This window comes from Pogoniulus pusillus, chromosome 9 (assembly GCF_015220805.1).
Source record: "Pogoniulus pusillus isolate bPogPus1 chromosome 9, bPogPus1.pri, whole genome shotgun sequence".
Lineage (NCBI taxonomy): Eukaryota > Metazoa > Chordata > Aves > Piciformes > Lybiidae > Pogoniulus > Pogoniulus pusillus.
The window spans coordinates 25,821,787-25,842,548 of record NC_087272.1 but is presented as its reverse complement, the minus strand read 5'-3'; the positions used below and the strand labels follow the sequence as shown (position 1 = coordinate 25,842,548).

The 20,762-nt window shown below is 40.0% G+C and overlaps 1 protein-coding gene across 8 annotated transcripts in view; it reads left to right on the top strand.

Moving 5' to 3' along the window:
* The window catches only part of DCTD (dCMP deaminase), a 228,345-nt gene extending 215,130 nt beyond the window's left edge, over positions 1-13,215 (top strand). For 7 of the 8 annotated variants that reach the window (XM_064148947.1, XM_064148949.1, XM_064148948.1 and 4 more), the window contains 3 exons: positions 7,390-7,506; positions 9,291-9,387; positions 11,898-13,215. In XM_064148947.1, coding sequence (XP_064005017.1) covers positions 7,390-7,506; positions 9,291-9,387; positions 11,898-11,976 — 293 coding nt within the window. In that variant the 3' untranslated portion in view covers positions 11,977-13,215. The remainder of the gene's footprint in view (positions 1-7,389; positions 7,507-9,290; positions 9,388-11,897) is intronic. The other variant, XM_064148951.1, reaches the window with a different exon arrangement.
* The last annotated feature ends 7,547 nt before the right edge of the window (positions 13,216-20,762 follow it).

The window sequence follows — 20,762 nt, the reverse complement described above, 5'->3', positions numbered from 1 at the left end:
CTGACCCCACAACATTGATCAGATTCACTGTTTCATTTAACTGTGGCTGTTTTGTACATTCTTGTGTGTGTCAGCATTATTCTATTTAGCTTTTTTCACCCACTGTGATTAACCCCCTTCCTCCTTATCCCCCCTTCCCTGTTCACATACTGTTAGCAATAACTCGTTGAACTTGTACTATAAGGCTAGACAAGTTCTTACATTTTTAAATTGTACTGTGGCTTGAGTGTCTCAGTTATCTAGGTCTGCTGGAACGTGCTTACATATCTAGCCTGCACACCCAAGTGTGGCTTCTGCTTAGCTGAGTGTTAGGGAGAGGATTGTGCTTGATGAAAAAGATTGTATTTGCCCATATCTGAGTATGACCTGAGCTGCTACTGAAAGAAAGCACCAAAATGTAGTGTTCACTTTAGAGGATGCAACCGTTTGCAAGGCATCTGGATATAACAGGAATAGTCGTATGGATTGCTTGTATTGATAGTATGCATTCCTTATGAGAATCTTGAAGCAGACTAAAACTGTTCCTTCTAGTTGTAGTGTGTACTTGAACACTTTAGTAGTATACTCCTGTTATGTCAGAAGGCACTGGGTGTTTTTCAGAATGCCATTTTTGGCAGTGAATACGTACTTTACTGAGATGTTATTGAAAGCTTTTCCTGAAGCATTGGGCTCAGTACAGTGTGCAGGAGCTTCTTCATAATTAGAAAATATTCTGTCTTTGAGGCAAACATAAATGCCCTTTGTTTCTGTTAGATGAATCCAAGGATTTGATAATGCTCAATTTCCTCTCACCAATCATTAAAAATACATTTTTCTCCTATTAACACAAGTCTTTCCACTAATGCTAGTTGCTGTGCTCCTGTTATGCCCTCTGTCTCTACTGTAATCTAAGAACATCCATTTGACAACTAGTTTCTAATTAAGAGAGTTTAAAATTAAAATGACTGGCAAATTTAGAAACCTCTGAGCAATAGAGAAAATATTGAGTAAATATGCTTACAAATATTTATACATGTTCAGATATGATAAAATGTGTTGTGGCAAAAAGTATGCTCTAATTGAACAGTACCTGCTGTGTAAAATGAAACAAACTGTTCCTCGTGTTAGGATTATGAGCTTCTAGTCAGAGATGAACATTCAAAGATACACAGGCAAATGCTTCTTTTGTAGAAGCTGTTATTTTGACAGCACAAGACTTGATAAGGCACTATGAAGAGGTGTGATGCTCTCTCTCCAATTGGCATTGCAAAGCTGGAGCTTCAGCTGGAAAGAGGATCTATAGGAGACAGTCTCCACCTGCAGCCCCTTACTCTCTTGTCCTGCATGGATTTTTGTCAAATTCTAGTGTCATACATCAAATATCTAGAAAGCTTGAAGATTTGAAAAGACCAGGAATAATTTCTCTCATTCTGCTTGCCCATTAAAAAGATGACTTTGTTCTGCTGACAGTAGGAACAAACTTGCAGCAGCATGGAACAGACTGAGAAAAGGGGTGGATTAATGTTTCTCAGGTTTTGCAAACAGCTCCAAAAAACAATCCCCAGCAGATTTTGTGATGTTCATAAATTTGCTTTTCATCTTCACTTGTCACGTTTCCTTTTTCACAGAAGAAAGCAGTGATGCTGGGGCCACCCCCATTTTTGGACTGCAGTCTGCATGAAAATTTCACTTCCAGTTTTCACTGAAAATTGGTGGTGTTATTTTTGCCTCCCTGCTCCAACCATAGCAACTGCTCCTCCTCCAACATGCAAAGCAAGGAAGTGAGCCACAGGAATGGCTAAAGGCAATGTCAGCCCAACATCAGTGTCTCTTGCCTTGCCCTAATGCGTTGACCCCCCATCCAACCATCCCTACACTTTGACCAAGGCTGAAGAAATATTACTGTTGTTTTACAGATTGCAGATCCATCCACCACTGTCTTCACTGGTTGTTGCTCCAGGTCCCATTCTTTTAAATAATACTTCAGACCCTTCTGTGATCCTTGGTATGTCCAGTGTCAGGGGTCGAGCAAGGAAAGGGTTATCTGGTAGATGGAGTTCAGACAAAGTCAGGGTAGACATGGATAAACATGCAAAAGTGACGCTTTTACTACAATATTGAGAAGTGCAACCAGCAACCAGGCAACCAACAACAGGTTAAGGAGACACAGTCTCAAGTTGTGCCAGGGGAGATAGAGGCTGGATGTTAGGAGGAAGCTCTTCACAGAGAGAGTGATATGCCATTGGAATGGGCTGCCCAGGGAGGTGGTGGAGTCGCTGTCCCTGGAGGTGTTCAAGAAAAGACTGGATGGGGCACTTAGTGCCATGGTCTAGTTGATTGAATAGGGCTGAGTGATAGGTTGGACTGGATGATTTTGGAAGTCTCTTCCAATCTGGTTGATTCTATGATTTGATAAGTGAACCAAATGACAGAATCCCCTTTATCCATTTCTGTACCAGCGTTATGCTGATGAATGCAGGCTATTATCATATATTTGTATTGGGAACTCATAATGTCAGGTTGGTTAACAGGGCAGTATAAAAACTTACATTAATAAATAGATCAGAACTTGCTGCATGGCCATCTGTATGCACTGAAATGAACTATTTTCAGATGTAACACCGTATTTAGGACATAATTTCTCAAAATTCCTTGTCTGGCTCAATCACGCACTTTAAGGCAAGGTTGGACGTGGCACTTGGTGCCATGGTCTAACCTTGAGCTCTGTGGTAAAGGGTTGGACTTGATCTGTGAGGTCTCTTCCAACCCTGATGATACTATGATATGATATGATACATAGAAAGATTGTTCCTCCCAGCCTCTCCTTTACTTCTTAAAAGGTGTCATGTTACCACAGTCTCTACTTCAGACTCTTTGTCAAGCATGTAAGCCTTTAAACTGTTCTAAGAAACACTTTGACTAGTCCTGTGGTTCTTAAAAAGCTTGACTCCCTTAAAAGGCAGTCAGAACACTTTTAGTGGGTGGGAAGAGTACTTCTGACTCTGCAACTCACTAAAGATCATGTTCATATTAAGTGGTTAAGCCTCAAAAACTACCATTAATAGACTAAATGGGGGGATTATTTACAGGTTGACTTAAGGATGAATGGTACCTTGTATAAGCAATGCAAAGCAGTATGCAATGAGAAGAGACAGAAGCACTAGCAATTAATACTGCCATCAAGAAAGCAGTGATTTCTCTGCCTTTCTTTTCACTTTTCTTGAATATATTAGCAGGTGGTGAGAATGTCAGGGCACACACTGTCTTCTCTTTGCATGATTATTTCTTCAGCTAATGAAGCCTTTCGAGAATACTTTTCAAGCCACTTTCCAGAATGGAAACCGCTTCAGACTTAGTATTGTATTGGCTAAGTGTGACTATTATTTATTTTAAAAACCCAAAACACTATCCCACCTCCTCCAGGGTATTGTAAACATTCTTAGTTTTACTAGTCTACTTAAAGACACAGGTTTCACAGTTCTAAATACTGTGCACCTGTGAAAGGTGATTTTAAGCTAACTTCTTATTGTCTGAGAGAGAACAGTATGTAACTATTATTAGGAGTGCTTAACAGGTTAGAAAACCTTGTAGCACCCCAGAAGTTAATTACTTAGCTATTAACAAGAGGCATTTTGGGCTTCTGAATTTTACTAATGCTCAGTACAGAGCTGGGAAGGTCTACAATAAAAATGAGGGGCCAGTACTGGATGTCTAGAAAAATGTGTAAAACAAAGACTTGTAATGGTAGTTACCCAGGATGCTCTTCCAGGTTCCAGCAACTGAGCCAAGATGGGTTTGTATTTAGTAGCCCAATAAATAAAAAAAAATAAGACATACTAGTAGGAGAAAGATTCCTTCTGGAATCAATGCAAACTTCTAGTTCCATACTACTTTTGCAGTAACTGCAGTAAGAAATACTTGGTTAGGTTAAAGTGTGTATGAAAACCTACCTTTTTTTGGTTTTGAAACAAAAGCCTGCTGGGTTTGTTGGAGAGTCCCTTTGGAATGATTAGTCTCTCTTACTTTTTACTGTCTCTGTCTTCTTTCCATACTGGAGAGTCATAATTGTTCTTAACTTCAGATTGTGTCATAGTGATCTGGAGACAAAATTTATCTTTTCCCTTGCTCCAGCTGATTATCTTCTGTAACTTATTTTTGGCCTGAACTTCTTTCTGCTTTGGAGAGGTTTGTTCAAAGTTTGTAGAAGTTTTAAACTGCTGCCTAGCACATAAGTCTGTTCTTCAAATAAAAGTGTTGTTTCTGTCCTGTTGACATAACCTAGTTCTGGTTGCAAAGGTAATGACAGTCTTTTTCATTCTGTTCTCTATAATCCCATAAAAAATTCTCTTGCCCATTTGTTGTGAAGGCTACATAAAATTAGTTCAACTCAGTAATATACTTGGAATTAAATGGATTTTCTGGATTTTCTAAATTTATATGTTCATATAATTTTGTATCTCGTACACTTAATGGTGTATGTTTAAAATACAGTGACTCACTCACCTTAGAACCACGGAACTGTTGAGCTTGGAAGAGACCTCTGAGATCATCAAGTCCAGTGCTCACCTGCAGCTTGCCATCCCACTGTTACTGCTAAGCCACTACCGCTGAAGCATGTCCCTAATCACTGCATCCATGAGTCTTTTAAATATCTCCAGGGACTGTGACTCCACTGCTTCCCTGGGCAGGTTGTCCCAATGCCTGATAACCCTTTCTGTGAATAATTTTTTTCTAATACCCAAACTGAACCTCCCTTGGCACAACTCAAGGCTGTTTCCTCTTGTCTTGTCAGTTGCTACATGTGAGAAGAGACTGAGCCCCACCTAACTGCAACCTCGTTTGAGATATTAGTAGTGGGTGATGAGGTCTACTGTTGGCCTCCTCCAGACTAAACAACCTTAGTTCCCTCAGACATTCCTCATAAGGACTTGTATTCAAATCCCTTCATCAGCTTAGTTGCTTTTCTTTGGATACGCTCCAGCACCTCAATGTCCTTCTTGTAGTGAGAGGCCCAAAACTGAACAGACTACTTGAGGTGTGGCCTCACCAGTGCTGAGTAGAGGCAGACAATCACTTCCCTAGATTTGCAGGTCATACTGTTTCTGATACAGGCCAGGATGCTGTTGGCCTTATTGGCCACCTGAACACACTGCTGGCTTGTACTCAGCCAGCTGTCAGTCAGCACCTCCAGGTCTTTCTCTGCTGGACAGCACTTCAGCCATTCTTCCCCAAGCCTGTAACATTGCATAGGGTTGTTGTGGCCCAGGTGAAGCACTCAACACTTGACCCTGTTGAATCTCATACCATTTGTTAGCCAGTCTATCCAGCCTGTCCAGATGTCTCTGTGGAGCCTTCCTGCCCACCAGCAGATCAACGTGCCACCCAATTTGGTGTTGTTTGCAAACTTACTGAAGGTGCACAGGATCCTCTCATCCAAGTCATCGATAAAGATGTTAACCAAAACTGGCCTCAGTACAGAGCCCTTGGGAACACCACTTGTAACTGGCCACCATCTGGATTTGACTCCATAACTACAACTCTCTGGGCCCAGCCATTCAACCATTTTTTCCCTCAATAAACCATGTTTCTGTCCAAGCCGTGAGCATCCAGTTTCTTCAGAATGATGCTGTGGAAAATTGTGTCAAAGACGTTACTGAAGTCCAGGCAGATGACATCAACAGCATTTTCCTTCATCCACCAGGCAGGCTGCCTCGTCATAGAAGGAGATGAGGTTGACTAAGCAAGACCTGCCCTTCATAAACCCGTGTAGACTGGGCCTGAAGATCATTACAGTTGCAATTGAAACAATAATAACTGTAACATAAACCTTAATGTGATGATGCTTGGGGTTTATTTTGTTGTTTTGTTTTTAATTTCCTATTTCTAACATAAATAATTTCCTAACACAATTTCCTAACTTAATACTATAAAATGTTAATTTCTGGCTTTACTGATATGAGAAAGTATGCGGGCAGCATGGTATTGGTGATGCTGGGAACTGCTTGTAGAAGTCAGTACTGAGCTTTCTTTGGCTAGTGTTTGGTCCTTTGTGACTTGTCTACATGGGAAAGCTTGTGTGCTGTAAGTTAGGCTGTAAATTTGTAGTGCATTAGCTGTTACATGGAAAATTCCATATGGACATCCAACACATACGGAATGCTTTTCCATTCAGTGAGGATTCCTGAGTGCTGAAGGTACTGCACTCAGTTGTTCCTTGTGTGGTGAGATGATTCACACAGAGGCCAGTCTGTAGTAGCAAGTATACTATGGGTATGAACTTGTGCTGTGAAACTTCATTCATTTGAACTTTTGCATGTGCACAGGGGAGAGGAAAATTGCCTCTTTCCTCCCTATTCGTTCTTCCAAACAAGCACTGGAAAAACTCCTAGTGTAGTCTGCTACTGCAGCTCTCTAAATGAGCTCAACTGCACACCACACTTCAGCACCTGTTCATGAAGTAAGTCAGGGAAGCAGGCAGTTTCTTAGTAGGTAGATACATAAATTATGCAGTTTGCTGTCATTCCTAGGAGTAAACAGGAAGTTCTTGCAGAGATCCTAATGTTTTTTTCAGAGGTTCAGGGTGGATGACACAGAAACTGCACTCTTCTCTCTTCTGTTGGTAACACACTAGATAATCTGCTGATGTGTACTGCATAAAAGCTTAAATGCTAAGGTGCAATCCCTCTGGAGAGGGCTACTGGGTTACAGTGGAATAAGGCAGGGTAGTCTGTCGCTACCCAGCCTATCTCAAAGCCATGGAGAATTGAAGGACTTTGTTTCCCTAATTGGGAAGTCTGGCACCTTTATATGAGCAGTAAGCTCATTGTAATATTAAAGCTGGGGTGATTTTATGGTTGAGTGTGTCTTGTGTATTCTTGGGGTGAGAGAATCATGCTGCAACACTGAGCTGTTCTGGGACCCAGAGGACTGAGTTGCTCAGTTTTACTTTGCAATGCTCCTGCCTTTAAAGAGTGCACAGTGCGCTCTTCAACCATAAGAATGTTCCTATCTGTGCATGTAAACACATAAATGAGCTGGTTTATGCCAGCAATTAGATACTACAGAGAGTTGTGAAGCTGTGAGACATGGCTTCACTTAGGGTGGCTGCGAGTACTTGGCCCACAGCCTACAGCTTTGTTGCCTGCAATAGGTGTTAGCAAATGGCAATGCTAATGTGCTTAATTATATAATTACTAATCGGCAGCCTAGTCAGAACAATTGACCTTCATTGATCTTGGTATTTCTGCTTTTATTTCTTCCTCTGCCCTTTATGACAGGCTGTGCAAGCCGTTTGCCTTTTAAAGGATTGCAAGCAGTTACATTGTAATGCTTATTTTAGTTTGACTGATGGATTTTAATGAATGGTATTATGAATGGTTTCTTTTTTTTTTTTTAATTAAAAAAAATCAGTGTGCCATGCTGAATTGAATGCCATCATGAACAAAAACTCCGCTGATGTGAAAGGCTGCAGCATGTATGTTGCCTTATTTCCCTGTAATGAATGTGCAAAGCTCATCATCCAGGCAGGTAAGGAGTAATGCCAGCTTGATTTGTCAGGGTTGCAGTGCTACCTGCTTGTTGGTATCTTATCATGGACGCATTTGATGTTAAGTTGCTGCTGTTAGATCTAAATTAATTGCACTGTCAACTTCATGAGATGCTACTTGTGGGTTTTTTCTGCATCTGAATGGTGCCAAAATTTTCTAGTGCTAATTGCATCTTCTGTGATTCTAACTGTGGTTCTAATTTAGGTTTGTAACTTCTTAGACCAGGAGCTGCCAAAGAACAACACAGGCTTTGCATGTAATTACTGTCAGTTTTACTGTGCTCTGACACATTGAATAGAGTAGGGCAGAAAGAAATAAACTTCTGCATGACAAAAGGTCTGTTGGGAGTATATACATGAAATTTTAATTTCAATGTGATGCATGGTAGATATTTGAAGATTTTAAAATATCTTTGCTCATAAATGTCATAAGACTTCTATGATCCTACTTTAATTATGTCTTTCATTACAACTGTTATAAATCTGTGCCACTGCAGCAAGTGTGCTGGCCTAAATGTGTCTCCTTTTTTTCAGATTAGGCAGTATCTGCAGTAGGCTTCAGTTCCATAAAAATCTCTGCTTAAGGTAGCATATACTCTGCTCATTGAGTGAAGTCTTGCAGTCCTAGCATGGATTGCTGTTCTGGGGAGTTTCTCTTACCACTAATGGCCACAGGAATCTAGGAAGAAAGCAGCAAAGAGAATGCTGCTTTACTTTGATCGATAAGGTTGGAAATGAAGTGAAGAAGGAAAGGCAATGGTGTTCTGTATTTGTGCTACATTTCTTCTATTTATAGAATCAAAATCAAATGTTCTGCAAGGTAGATGGGATGCTTGTTCTCAATGTAGTCACTCATCTTTTTCCTCTATGCACTTAGGGCAGCACTAAATTGCAATGTATTGATATTCATGTTACCTGGTAAATACAGTAAGATGTTGATAGGCTCTGAAATGCTTGTGAATTCCCTTGAGTCAGCCTCTACACTTCTCCCCTGCCTAAGTAATTTAGACATAGATCATTCAACAATTTGATACAGCATGCGTTTATTATGATTTTAACCTGGAATTGAGAGTTACTTATAAAAGAGAACAAAATCAAAAAGCACTCTGTAACAGCTGGTTTTAGAATGGGAATAGGACTTGAGATTTAAGTTCTTTGTTGAGAATTTTATCTATATTATAGAAGTAGAAAGCTAAGTTTTCAGTTGCATTTGCAAAAAATGTTTAATTTCTAGTCTGTGTAACTTGTGGATTTGCTTGTGAGATTTTAGTTCTGTTTTTCTGAGGTGAAAGAGGAGAAAAATATTTTCCAAAGTTTTTCAAAGAACTGTCTTCCAAAACAGTTCTACGTTATGTAGCCTTATTCTCAAGTACAATCTATGATTTTCTGGGAAATAGAGGTGTGCTAAGAAGTTCTAGGGTATGTGGATGACCACAGGATGTTAGGGGTTGGAAGAGACCTCTGGAGATCTTCAAATCCAATGCCCCTGCCAGAGCAGGACCATATAATCTAGAGCAGGTCACACAGAAATGCATCCAGGCAGGTCTTGAAAGTCCACAGAGAAGGAGACTCCATAGCCTCCTTGAGCAGCCTGTTCCAGTGCTTTGTGACCCTTACAGTAATCTTCATGTTGGGATGGAACTTCCTGTGCTGTAGTTTACATCCATTGCCCCTTGTCCTACCCTCTGAATACCGCCTTTTCTGATTTTTTTCATCAGACATTACTTTTGTTTCTAGTGTAATTCTATTTTTTCTGTATTTATAGGCATAAAGGAAGTTATTTTTATGTCTGACAAGTATCATGACACTATGGAGATGACAGCTGCACGGCGGATGTTTGATTTAGCAGGTGTTATATACAGGTAAGAGAACTGTGGGTTAACCCTGTTTGTGAAAGAAAGAAAATTATGTGTGAAAGACCAACTTTAGGGCAAAGGTTTTTCTTCTTTGCTTTGTGCACAATCTTTGCTAGTGTTTGTAGATGCCTTTCTCTGTATGCCAGCAAAAGATACTGGAATTACAGACTGTTGCACCATTCTTTTTGCCTTGTGTACGGTTAAATTTCAGTTTCTTAATGTTTGGATGAGAAAATGGTCCATTTGGAATATTCATTTCACTCCTGGATTGCAAGTGAAATTGCAAATGTGATGGTTGCTACACTGTACTTGGGAGTCATCACAGACCTAGCTTTGAGCAGGATGTTAGAGTAGTTAATCTTCTGAAGTCCCTTACACTCTGAATTACCCAGTGACCGTATGAGTTGGGCCAGCTGACTTTTTATGTGGATTATCTAATCCTTACTGAAACTTCAGGGTTTGGGTTTTTTTTTTCAGTTAGTTTGGGAAGGTGTCAGCTGAGCCACCCATAATTAATTTGTGGTCCCTATAACTGTCTAGTCTTTTTCTGTCAGGTTTTTTTTTTCATAAGAAAAAGATAAAACTTGGAGTATTTGGCTTAAAGTAATGAGAATCTGAAAAATGTTTAGAGAGTGGTGTTTTTAAGGACACTAACAGAGGTACCTAATGGCAATCTGTTCAACAGCTAGATTGACAGCAGTGACATGGTGTGGGTGAGGCTAGTTATGCAGTCCAGGAGGCTTTGCAAGTGTAAAAAATTTTACAGTACTAATATAAAAACTGAAAATTTTGCAAACATAACAGTTCTGACATAAAATTTTAGACTGAAAGTTACCTGTTGGGCTAAGAAAGATACATGAGAAAACATAGCAGTTCTTTAGATTCCATGTTGTTCAGCATGTTCTGGGTTCTTTATCCAGTGTGCAAAACCAGATCAATATACAGAGTTAAGACACTTGTTTTATTCCAGTTCTGCACAGAAAAGGGTGCTAGGTGGCAATTCCACAAGGCCAGCACACTGCTCAAAATGTGCAGCACTAGCTATGCCTAAAGTTAACACCTACTACCTAGATACTGGCTAGCTTATTTCTTACTTCATCTTAAAGGTACAACTACTTCCTAAATTCATGCTCCAAAGATAAGGGTCTTTAGGAGTAGGGGACTTTTCTAGCCAGGAGGTGTGTTTTTTTTCTTTTATAATGATGTTATAATCAGCTTAAGGCAACCAAAGGTTACATTTGGTTTCATCATTTGTCAGTATGCTCATGGTCACTTGTGCATTCTGTTATAGTTCCTACCCAAACTTTCTAACTACAATATCTGGCACTTTATGCCAAGAATTGTTAATTTAGGGATTAATCACAATGCGTTTATCCTTAGGGACCTTTTGTCCTGATCACCTTGGTTTCAAAGCAGGTTCTTCATGGTTAACTGACTTTGTGATTTTGTGGTTACCTGATTTTGATAGTTTGAGCTTTTTCCTCGACATCAAGTGTATTTTCTGTCTACTAAGACTGTTTGACTAAGAAGCATAAGTCATTCTCTTGTAAGTCAAATATTGCAACTTCTCCACGGTGAGAAGTGTTTCTTGCGTTTCAGATTGCTGTTCTGGACAGAGTATTCAGTTTCTGTAGCCAGCAGCATGTGCTTTTCTGTGTTGACTGTTTCTCATTCTTGTATTGATTGTTAAGGATGTAGGTGGTACTTAATGAATCTCTTGAACTGATCTGCAGAGCTTAATTAGGCACTAAATCCACACTATTTGCATAATCCTTTGTTTACTGGTAGACTGGAAAATATATGCTTGGTCCCCAAATACCTTCCTTGCTAATTGCAGTAACAGATGCTCTAATGATATTAAAAAGAGACATTTTGTGGCAATATTAATTTTACAGTTCTAAAGTTAGAATTTTTAATGATTCCCACTTAACTAGTTTGGTTTTTCCTCAGTATGATGCAGAATGTGCTATATTCTCCTAGCCAAAAAAAAGTATTTTAATATAGTGAGGCAAAGTTTGAAAGTGTTCTTTGAGAACCTGGTAGGAAAAAAAAAGTGATCAAAATATTTATCAAAATATATTCCAAATATATTTTGATCACTTTTTTATACACACATGCAGTATATGAAAATATTTTTATGTGCACCTATATATGTAAATATATATATAAACAATATTTAGAATATAAATAAATATGAACAAAACCCCAAGCCCTGGAAACATGATGCCACCACCTGCTACGTGGTTAAATACCCTTTGACTGCTGGGTAATTTATGAACTCCTGTAGTCGAAGAACGCAGAGGCTAACCCACCCACCTGTCTTTTTTGTCTTAGTCTTTCTTGTCCAGGTTTCTCTCAGTGTGGTGCACTATAATTGGCTCCCATAGAGATGAAAAGTGTGTGAATCCAAGCAGGGCTTTTTGTTTTTTAGTTTCTTCAGAAATTTAGCTGGAGCTAAAGCAAGCAAAATGTTTTAGCTGCTCACTAACTAATACCTGTGTTTTTCTTTATTTCAGGGAATTCAAGCCAAAGTGTAACAAGATCATCATCGACTTTGATTCAATTAACAGCAGACCAAGTGAAAAGCTTCTGTGAATTAAGTCTCATTAAGTCTCTAGAAGAGTGTGATTATCCTTTTCTAAAAAGCTGCTAATGCCTTTCATCTTGAAGTTACTTGCAACTTTTTACTGGCTTCTGTAGCTAAAGTAGACTTCTAAGAAATCCAAGGCATAAAGTGTCCCACTCACTTCATCTTGTCATGTGGCAACTAAATCTACTTTCTTTTTTAAAGTGCCTTTATCATAACTGCTTTGAAAGTCTAGAGACATGTAGATGAGACAATGTAATATATGTGAGGAAAACTGTTCTGATTCTTGCTGTATTCGTCACCACGTGCTCTGATAGGCTGTTAGCATTGGTTTAGACTCAGTTTAACGGCAATAGTGTAACCAGTAGTGCATTGGAGTACACTACAGTGATTTGTCTGTTGGACATGCGGATCTAAATAGTTGATCCTAATGAAGGACAAAAAATGCTATTCATGCAAATACTAATCCTCCAACTAGCATAACACTAATACTGCAAAGGTTATACAGTTTTGAGGAGGTGTGATATTCTGCTTATATATTCCAACAAATTCAATAACTGATTTTTCTTTTAATTGCTCTCTAGCACTGTCATACATGGAGAGGAGCGAGAGAGAAAGTGGCTCTGAGAATGATCCATGCTAGATGTTGCCTTAGAGGTGCTTTCAAATATTTGTTTTCCCCGAGACTCCAGAACTGGAAGAGGTTGAGAGTGTAAGTTACGTGCCTCTTTACCATTTTGGGATTTTCACTTGAAGTTATTTTTCATGTGTAGAAAAAAAATATTTTATTGGTCCAAATTGTTTCTGGATAATCCAACATAGCTCAGTCTTACAGTCAACTAGTAAGGTAACTGAATAATTTTTTTGTCCTTTGAGAGAAATTGAGAGGTAGTCAACTCATCCCCATATCTGTGCCAAAAGAGGTAATTATGGTGTTAGCTTGTTTTCCAGTGCTGGCATTGTACCTTCCTTTTCAGAAATGTTGGCTAAAATAATATCCTTTTTAATTTTGTCTGGAGATCTGGGAATAGGTTTGAGTTCCTTTTCCCTAATTTGATTTTTTAAAATTAAATATGCCTAATGGCTTTGTTTAGATAACATTGGTGGTAGTTTGTTGGTTTTTTTTCTTTAAATGTGGTTAGACTTCAGTGAGCTTTTATTTTCTCTATAAAAGCTTTGTTTCATATTTTGGGACATTATGTAATTTGGCTTCATACCAGTCTTTATTAAAGTCTTATTAAAATCCACTAGACTGAAGTAGACCCATTATTATAATACTAAGCCATGTTCTTGGCTCCAGAGTGCTGCTGTCTTTGCAATCATATGCAAAGCATATTTTATGCATTTGTGATACTGCATAAAGTGTAATGTTCATGGACCACTGGGCTACTAAAGGGAGCATTGCAATGTATTATAAGATGTGTCCTTTTATAAAGTAGTTTCTGACTTGCCCTTTTTTCCCTACAACTGTTTTCCACCTCAGTTGGTCTGTGGCTTACTGCCAAAAGAAATTTGCACATATGTGGAGGGGGAGGGTGAAACCTGAAAAAAATATTTTAATTAAAAGTCACACAAAGAGCTTGTGCACATTTTTTTAGTTGGCTTGAATTGATAAGATTAAGCATTTTGAGTTACACTGGTCTGACAATGGGACAGAGATAAAAAGAAGCAGAAATTTTGGGTTTTGCAGCAAAGTTGCTTTTTCTTCATAGATAATTGCTGTTCTAAGTTCAGACTTAATTAGGATCACAATGCATGTATCTTTCATGTATTTTTATATGAGCTTCCTAGTAGAGCCTGGTATGGCTGGATGGTTCCTGGCGCAAGATTTCATCATGTTCCATTAACCCACTCCTCCTGCCATTAATAGAGCTGGACTTGGAACCACTGGCTCTTTGTGTCTGATGGGTCACCAGTGTGAAATTTCACAGATCCCATCGTGACCATCAGCACTGCTTTAGTGATAAACCACCCCTCCAGCCTGCTGAGGGAATGAGAGGTGACTGTGAGCTGAGGCTTCATTGGGGATTACTTGAAAAATTCAGTACAGGAAGCTGAAGAGACTCTTGAGACCAGTTTGGTTGTTACTTCTAGAGCATTAACTCAAGGAAGAAATAACATTCAAATAAAATGCTGAGATCTTATCCAGTTCAATATAACTATCTTCAAGGTCAAATCTAAATCCTGTCATCATCTGGATTTTCCTTCTAAATGTTCTGCTCTGTTTGAAAACCCAAGGAACTGGCAGCAGTACATAAATTTCATTTAAGAAAACAGGCTGGCATACTGAATGACATCTTTCCAGCTTTGATCATAGACTGAGCATTTTATTGCTTGTATGTTAGGAGTGTTTTCACAAGGATAACAAAAAGTATGCTCTGACCAGTATAATTGTTCTGATAACAATTGCCTAAGATAACCTCGGCAATAAAAGTTCTCCTGGTGCATTGCCCAGCCTGAAAGCTCTATGTATGTGACTTCAGAGGCTGCAGTAGTTCACCAGCTACCAAAATGAATCTTGCAGTCGTTTTAATGAGAATAAGCAAAATAAACAATTCTGGCTTGCCATTCTTGGCTTTTCTCTGAAGCTAGGTGATGTGAGTCTTTATGCAAGTGAGGTGGAACAAAGTACAGAAACCTCACCTAATCACCCTGAAGCAGCAGTTATACAGGGCTAAAGGTCTCACCTGGGGGCCTGGGATGAGTTTATGAGCTGCAGCTGGGACTGTGGGGAGCAGGTTGGCTGCCGGGAGCTTGCTGCTGTTAAGTGGTGTGAATCTCATGAAGGAGCAGCAAGCAGTACTCCTTAGGAATCCAACTTAAGTTTCTGCTACACTGGGAGCATCTAAGGAAGAAGCACAGAAGTGACCACAGCTGAAAGGCCATTTATTTGCAGCTGTTTCTTCTCAGTTGTAGGTAAGGAAAGGTTTTCTATAATACAGGCCTGAAAGTGTGAGGTACCAACTCTTTCTCTTCTCAGTGGTGATGACTCAAAGGGTTTGTGCCACTAAAGACTCTTTTAGCAGCTTTCTCTCCTTTAAAATCCAGGTTTATCTAATGTAAAACTCTCTCTGATTGAAGAACAGAGGGGTAAAACTTGTTTCAAGTGCGTAGTCTGCATCTGGTCTATCTTCTCAGCCTTGGGAACTACTGAAAGGCACACAGTGGGAAAGCATTAAACAGAACTGACTATTAAGAAACTGAAACTTCTAAATCCATCTTCCCTTCCTTTTACACTTAACTCATCTGTTTACTTTCTCTGGCTTGAAAGAGAGGAAAACAAAAATTGTTTCATTCAAAAAACTCAGTATTTTCAAATGTTTTCAGTTAACTAGCAGCAAAAGCTTTAATGAAGCATGTGGTTAATCAAGCTTTGGAGGAATAGAGTATTTGATTTTTTTTCCTGGAGTAGATGCTTAATCGCCGCAGCTTGCTTCCTAACGCTGCTTATTTCCAGGAACAGTGGAATTATGTCCTTTGAATGCTTCAAAGGCACTGATGCGGCTAGGCTTTGAACCCTTTCCCTGCTGAGGCGGTATCCCAGGGGGAAGGTGCCTTGGGCAGCTCCGAGCCTGCAAGACACCACCATATAATTGTGGTGGGAGGGCTGCTGCCTGTCACTCGCAATAATGAGCGCCAGAAAGAAGGGCACTCTTTCTGTGAACTGTGTGGCAGAAGGGCAACATTTCAAGCACAGATATATGTGATAGGGTACATGAAATATAATGTCTGTGTCATTACCTGTTTGGTATTTTTATTTTAGGAGGAATTATGGAGTAGGGGAAACTGCAACTTCTGTCTTTCATGCTTCAAAGTTTGTGCTGTAGAATCTGTCCTCTGCTAGGACCCTCCCTTTCATACAAATTTGTGGGGAGGCAAAGAGAAAAATCAGGTTGTATGTGTTGGATTTTTAGTTGTTGACATTATTTACTGTGCGATTAACAAAGGATGCCCTAAGGACAATGAGAACAATGTGTTCCAGCAGCAAAATATGCATAATAAAGAAGCGATTGCCTATGGTTTCCTGGGATTTCTGTCTCTGTGCTCACTACCTCTCTATTCCTTCATTGTTTCAAGCTAATGTGTATTTCAGTTCAGAAGTGCTCCCTGCACCAAAGGAGAGGAAAAGAAATGCGTTCAGATCGCTGCTTCAGTGGCATAAGTTGTGTCTTGGTTTGCCAGAGCCTTGCGTGCATTCTTTAGCTGTCTGTATGACTGCTACTGCCATTTGTTGCCTCCTGCTGAAGTCTTTTATGCGGCGTGTCTTGTGAGCCGGGTGCGTTTTTATCCTCCGCTGTTCAGTCAACTCTGACTGCTAATCAGAATGTTGCTGGGTAAACAGGACTGATTAAAATGAAAATTTTAATTTTGTGTTGTAAACAATATGGCACTTTAATATTTGTACTGTTACTAAAGATGCTGCTAATAATGCATCTAGTGTTTTGCGGTATGGCTTTCATACTAATTTCTTAAAGTGCTCATGAGTTTTGCTAAGGAGCAACATGTTCAGATGCCAGGATTTTGTGTTCTGTGTACTCCTTTTTTTGAGGGTGACTATACTTAATTATGTTTGATATGGGTATCCTTTTTATTCTTTCTGAGTTTGTATCTCATGGGAGTTTATATCTCTTGGAGAAGAAATGTTTCTGTGGTAAACTGAGGACATTGCACTGTTAGAAACAGCCATTATTGTGAATGCCTTAGTCAACATGGATCTACTCGTTGCTCTTAATATTGCTTATCTATTTTCCAGAGATAGAAAAATAGAAGCTAGTTAGGTGGCTTTTAAAGTGGAAACACCTTAAAAGAGCGTCGACTGGTGCTTGGAGACTTGCACTGAGGAAAGGGACAGGGGAAACTCCAGAGCAGAACAAATTTGTGATGGGATGTTGAAGTCTGAGAATGAAAGGAGGAGAGAAAAGGAAGTATGTTTGCACAAGAGCTCTGTTACCTGTCAGGCACTTCAAGGCCACAGAAAGCTGTCTGGAATCAGGGAGTGATAGAACCTTCCTGTGATTTGGAGAAGAAAAGAGTAAGAAGGAGGAGGGGGAGTCATGTCAGGTGACCCGGCTCGAAACTGAAGGAGCTTTTTGAAGTGACAAGGCTAGGACGAAAATCAACATTTCTCTTGTGCTAACTAGGGTCTTTTGAAATTGATTGGCTTTGTAAGTGCTTCTAGTGTACCTGGCCACTAAGAGGTCACTGCAGAGCACTTAAATGGTTCCATTTATGAGAGTACATCGAAGTTACTTTGTAGGCTTGGTGCTGATGGGCTACAAGCTCTGCTCCAGCTGGTAACCTTTAGGACTGTGAGGGAGGGTGACTGTATCTCATAGAGAGTCAGCAGCTTTACTCTGAAAATAGAATTTCCCAACAACTATCACAGTACAGTGGCACCTCCTGATTTCCAGGTGTATGCTTTTGACTGCTGCCTCCTCCGTGACAGTCCCTAATGACTCAGTTGTCTCAAACAAGGTGTGATATACCTGGTCTTGAATAGACGGGGTGATAGCCTTAATAGCTCTGGAAGTAGGATGTCCCTGCTGCTCTTTCCTTCACAGCTCCTTATGGCTTATCTCCCTGGCTAGCAATGCTGCTGTGTGTGTACAGGAGAGCCAGATCAGTGCTTGGCAGGATACTTGTCCCTGGGACTGAGCCTTTGGGATCCTAGACCCTGTAGGGTTGACTTAAGCCTGCAGAAAGGTCAGTGATGCCTGGCATGATTCTTGTTGTGAGGCATAATACAAAGGTACCTTCATACATTCGTATTGAATAAAACCTGACTGGGCCTATTGTTCACTTCTCACCAGTTCATTTTCTGTTGATCATAGCTTAGAGTGCAAGAAAAGACATGATCATCCTTTGCAGAGAGCTAGGTAGCCTGTGTAAGTGTGTGTATTCCCCTTGCAGCCAAGGTGACCAGAGTATTACATATTTCCTGTGCATGACAGAATGTAAAATACATGTTTAACTGGCCTTTAAGTCAGTGGAACTAAAGCTGATGGTGTGCTCACATCGTTTCCTGACCTGAGGTATATAAAAAGATGGAGCTTGATGTCCCTATTGGCATTCAAATAACACCTTCCCAACACAGGCTGCAAAACCACAGCTTTACAGCCTGGTAATAAATAATTGCAATTTGAGATTCTGCCCTCAAGTGCGTAGCCCCTACACATTACCTGGATTGATTTTTAAATGCACTTTTAGCTCAGACTGATTTTACTAAGGTGTTCTTTTACATATCCCATGCAGGGGGGAGCAGAATGGGCTGGGGAAGAGCAAAGGAGAGCTGTTTCAGGTCACAGTCTTCTGTAATGGGTAACTCCCTATAAAAGTTGAGATAGCTGTGTGGTATTGGAACTTCACTGTATTTGGTTTATTTTGACCAATTTTTAAGGTTAAGGCATAATTACCAGCACCAGGCACACAGAACTGCCTGACTTTGCCTCAGGCATCCAGAGACTAAATATCTAGTAAGATGAATGTTTCTCAGAAGATGGCATTCAAGAGAGAGCAGGTCATGTGTTCACACACCTAAATTTCTTCTTTCTAGAGAAAAATCTCCAAAGGAGAGGGCAGATTCTTATAATACCTGGGGGACTTTTTCCTTGTTCTTGGTGTGTCCCCCCCCCTTTTCTTTTTCTCCCATGGAAATTTTCTGGTCCTGATGCTTAAAACTATCTGTCAGTGATGTTTATGAATTACCTCACTCTCATTTTAACTGACTACAGAAAAAGAGTCCTTCCAAGGTGCATGCATATACACATGTAGCAGACACCTCTCGTCCCTACTCTCCTCTGCTGTGCTGTCCAGGAATGCAGGCAGATTGGGTAGTAGCATTCAGCTATGAGCAGTGAGCACTGCAAAAAGCTTGTCAACCTGTATGGGTTGTCTGTTCTGATTTGAAAAAATCTCTTGAAGGATGCAGCAGGGGAGATGAGCTGTGGAGAGGAGCTTAGGAGACCGACATCTAAAAAAGGAAGCCTTTTGGAAGAGCCAGGCGTTGTTTAAGGAAGGCAGATTGATCTCCTTGATGTCAGACAATGAGATTTGACAGATGAGCAAAGTTAATAATAATAATTAAAAAAGTTATTATCTGCCCCAGAGATAACGTTGAGACTATTGAGAAGTAGAAAATGAACAGGAAATATGTACTTTGAGCCTTGCCCCTGTGTGCTGCCAGGTATGCATACCTTGCATTTCAGTTTCTTGGAGGAGACTACAAAATTGCAGGTCACTCCGCCTGCCCTGGCAGCTGAGCAGCAGCCAGCCTGTGTCACCCCCAGCCTGATATTTGCATTGAACCTTCTGAACCAGAAGGCAGGATGTGAAAGCTTTTAAATCACTCCCCCTCTGGCTGTGCTGAGGGTAACATCCATTTCTTCTCAGCCAGTGGATCGGCTTGTTGGGCAGGAGCCTACAAGCTACAGGGAGGCTTTCCGTGGTTGCCTCTCAGTGTGCTGCCTGAGCGTGGGATAAGTGAAAGCAAAAGTAGCAGTGACTGTTAGCTGCTGAGAGATGGTGAGGGGAGATGATGCTAGGGCTTGAAGAAGCAGTGAGTGAGAGCTCCTGGGTGACATGCTACAACTACCCTTGGACCAGGACTGAGCCTCCTCAGTGGCCTGAACTCTCCTGTGAGACCTCTCTCTGTATCTCTGCTCTCTACCCTGCTTTTGATTCTGGCCAGGTTTCTTGACCTCATTGTGTGTGTGTGCATTCCCTTCTCTGTGAAATATATCCTTGCCTTTGAGATATTGGAAAGAGGGTTCATAGATAATGGTGACAGCTTTATAGTTATGACTGTCTTACTGCATCTCTATAGGTCACACATGTTACCATTACATCAAAATATTGCAAAGACTTGCCTGTGAGTAACATCAGGGTTCCCTGGATGGATGGAGACTACAGTTCTCTCTGCCTACTCTGCTGTTTGCTTCTAGACATTCCTCTTCTGAGCTAAATTGGAATCCCTGGGTGATAATCTGATCAAGCTTATCTGAAAAATGTTTTTTGTACAGTTACAAAATGAGAAAACTTGTTCATCCAAAACCCATTATTAGAAATGGCTTTAAACCAAAGACAACATATTCTCCAAATGATTTTTAACAAGACACAAATGTCTAAATCCACGTAAGACTGTGAAGTAACTCACTCTTGTGCAGGCACTTTGTATTTATTTGTATTATTAGTAGACAGAGCAATTTAATATATTTTGAAACTTAATGTGTTTTTATTTCTTTCCTCCATACTAGACAGATTTCTTTTGTATCTGTAATTATTTGTTGCTGGTCATTCTGAAATTAATGCTTTACTTTTTTAATGGAGAGACCTACCACTTAAATTTCTGATTTAGCAAGATTTATATTTTAGCTTAGAAATTTTGCATGTTAGAACAGCTTTTTATCTCTGTCACCTTCCAAAGTCTTGAGACTCCACTGAGTAATAGATAATATTTGAAAGACTGAACACATTTAAAGAAGCGAGGACATTTTTGCCAGGAGGGCTTGGAAGGGAAAGGGACCGAGAAGGTTATTTGTGTGAATGATGGAGATTATCTAAAGCTTTAGGTTTTGTTTTATGGAGTTATTCAAACACATAGCCAAAGAGTAAAGCAGTTGATTTCTCTCTTCCTTAGTCCTTATCTTCTAGTTATATGCTTGCAACATCGCATACAATTGGTATCCATGGAAATTAGATCTTAGCAGGAGCAGCTGATGAACTCTTGGGAAATAAGTATCCCATTTTCATGCAAATATTCTAAATAGCAAAGAGGTGAGGAAGAAGAATGATTGAT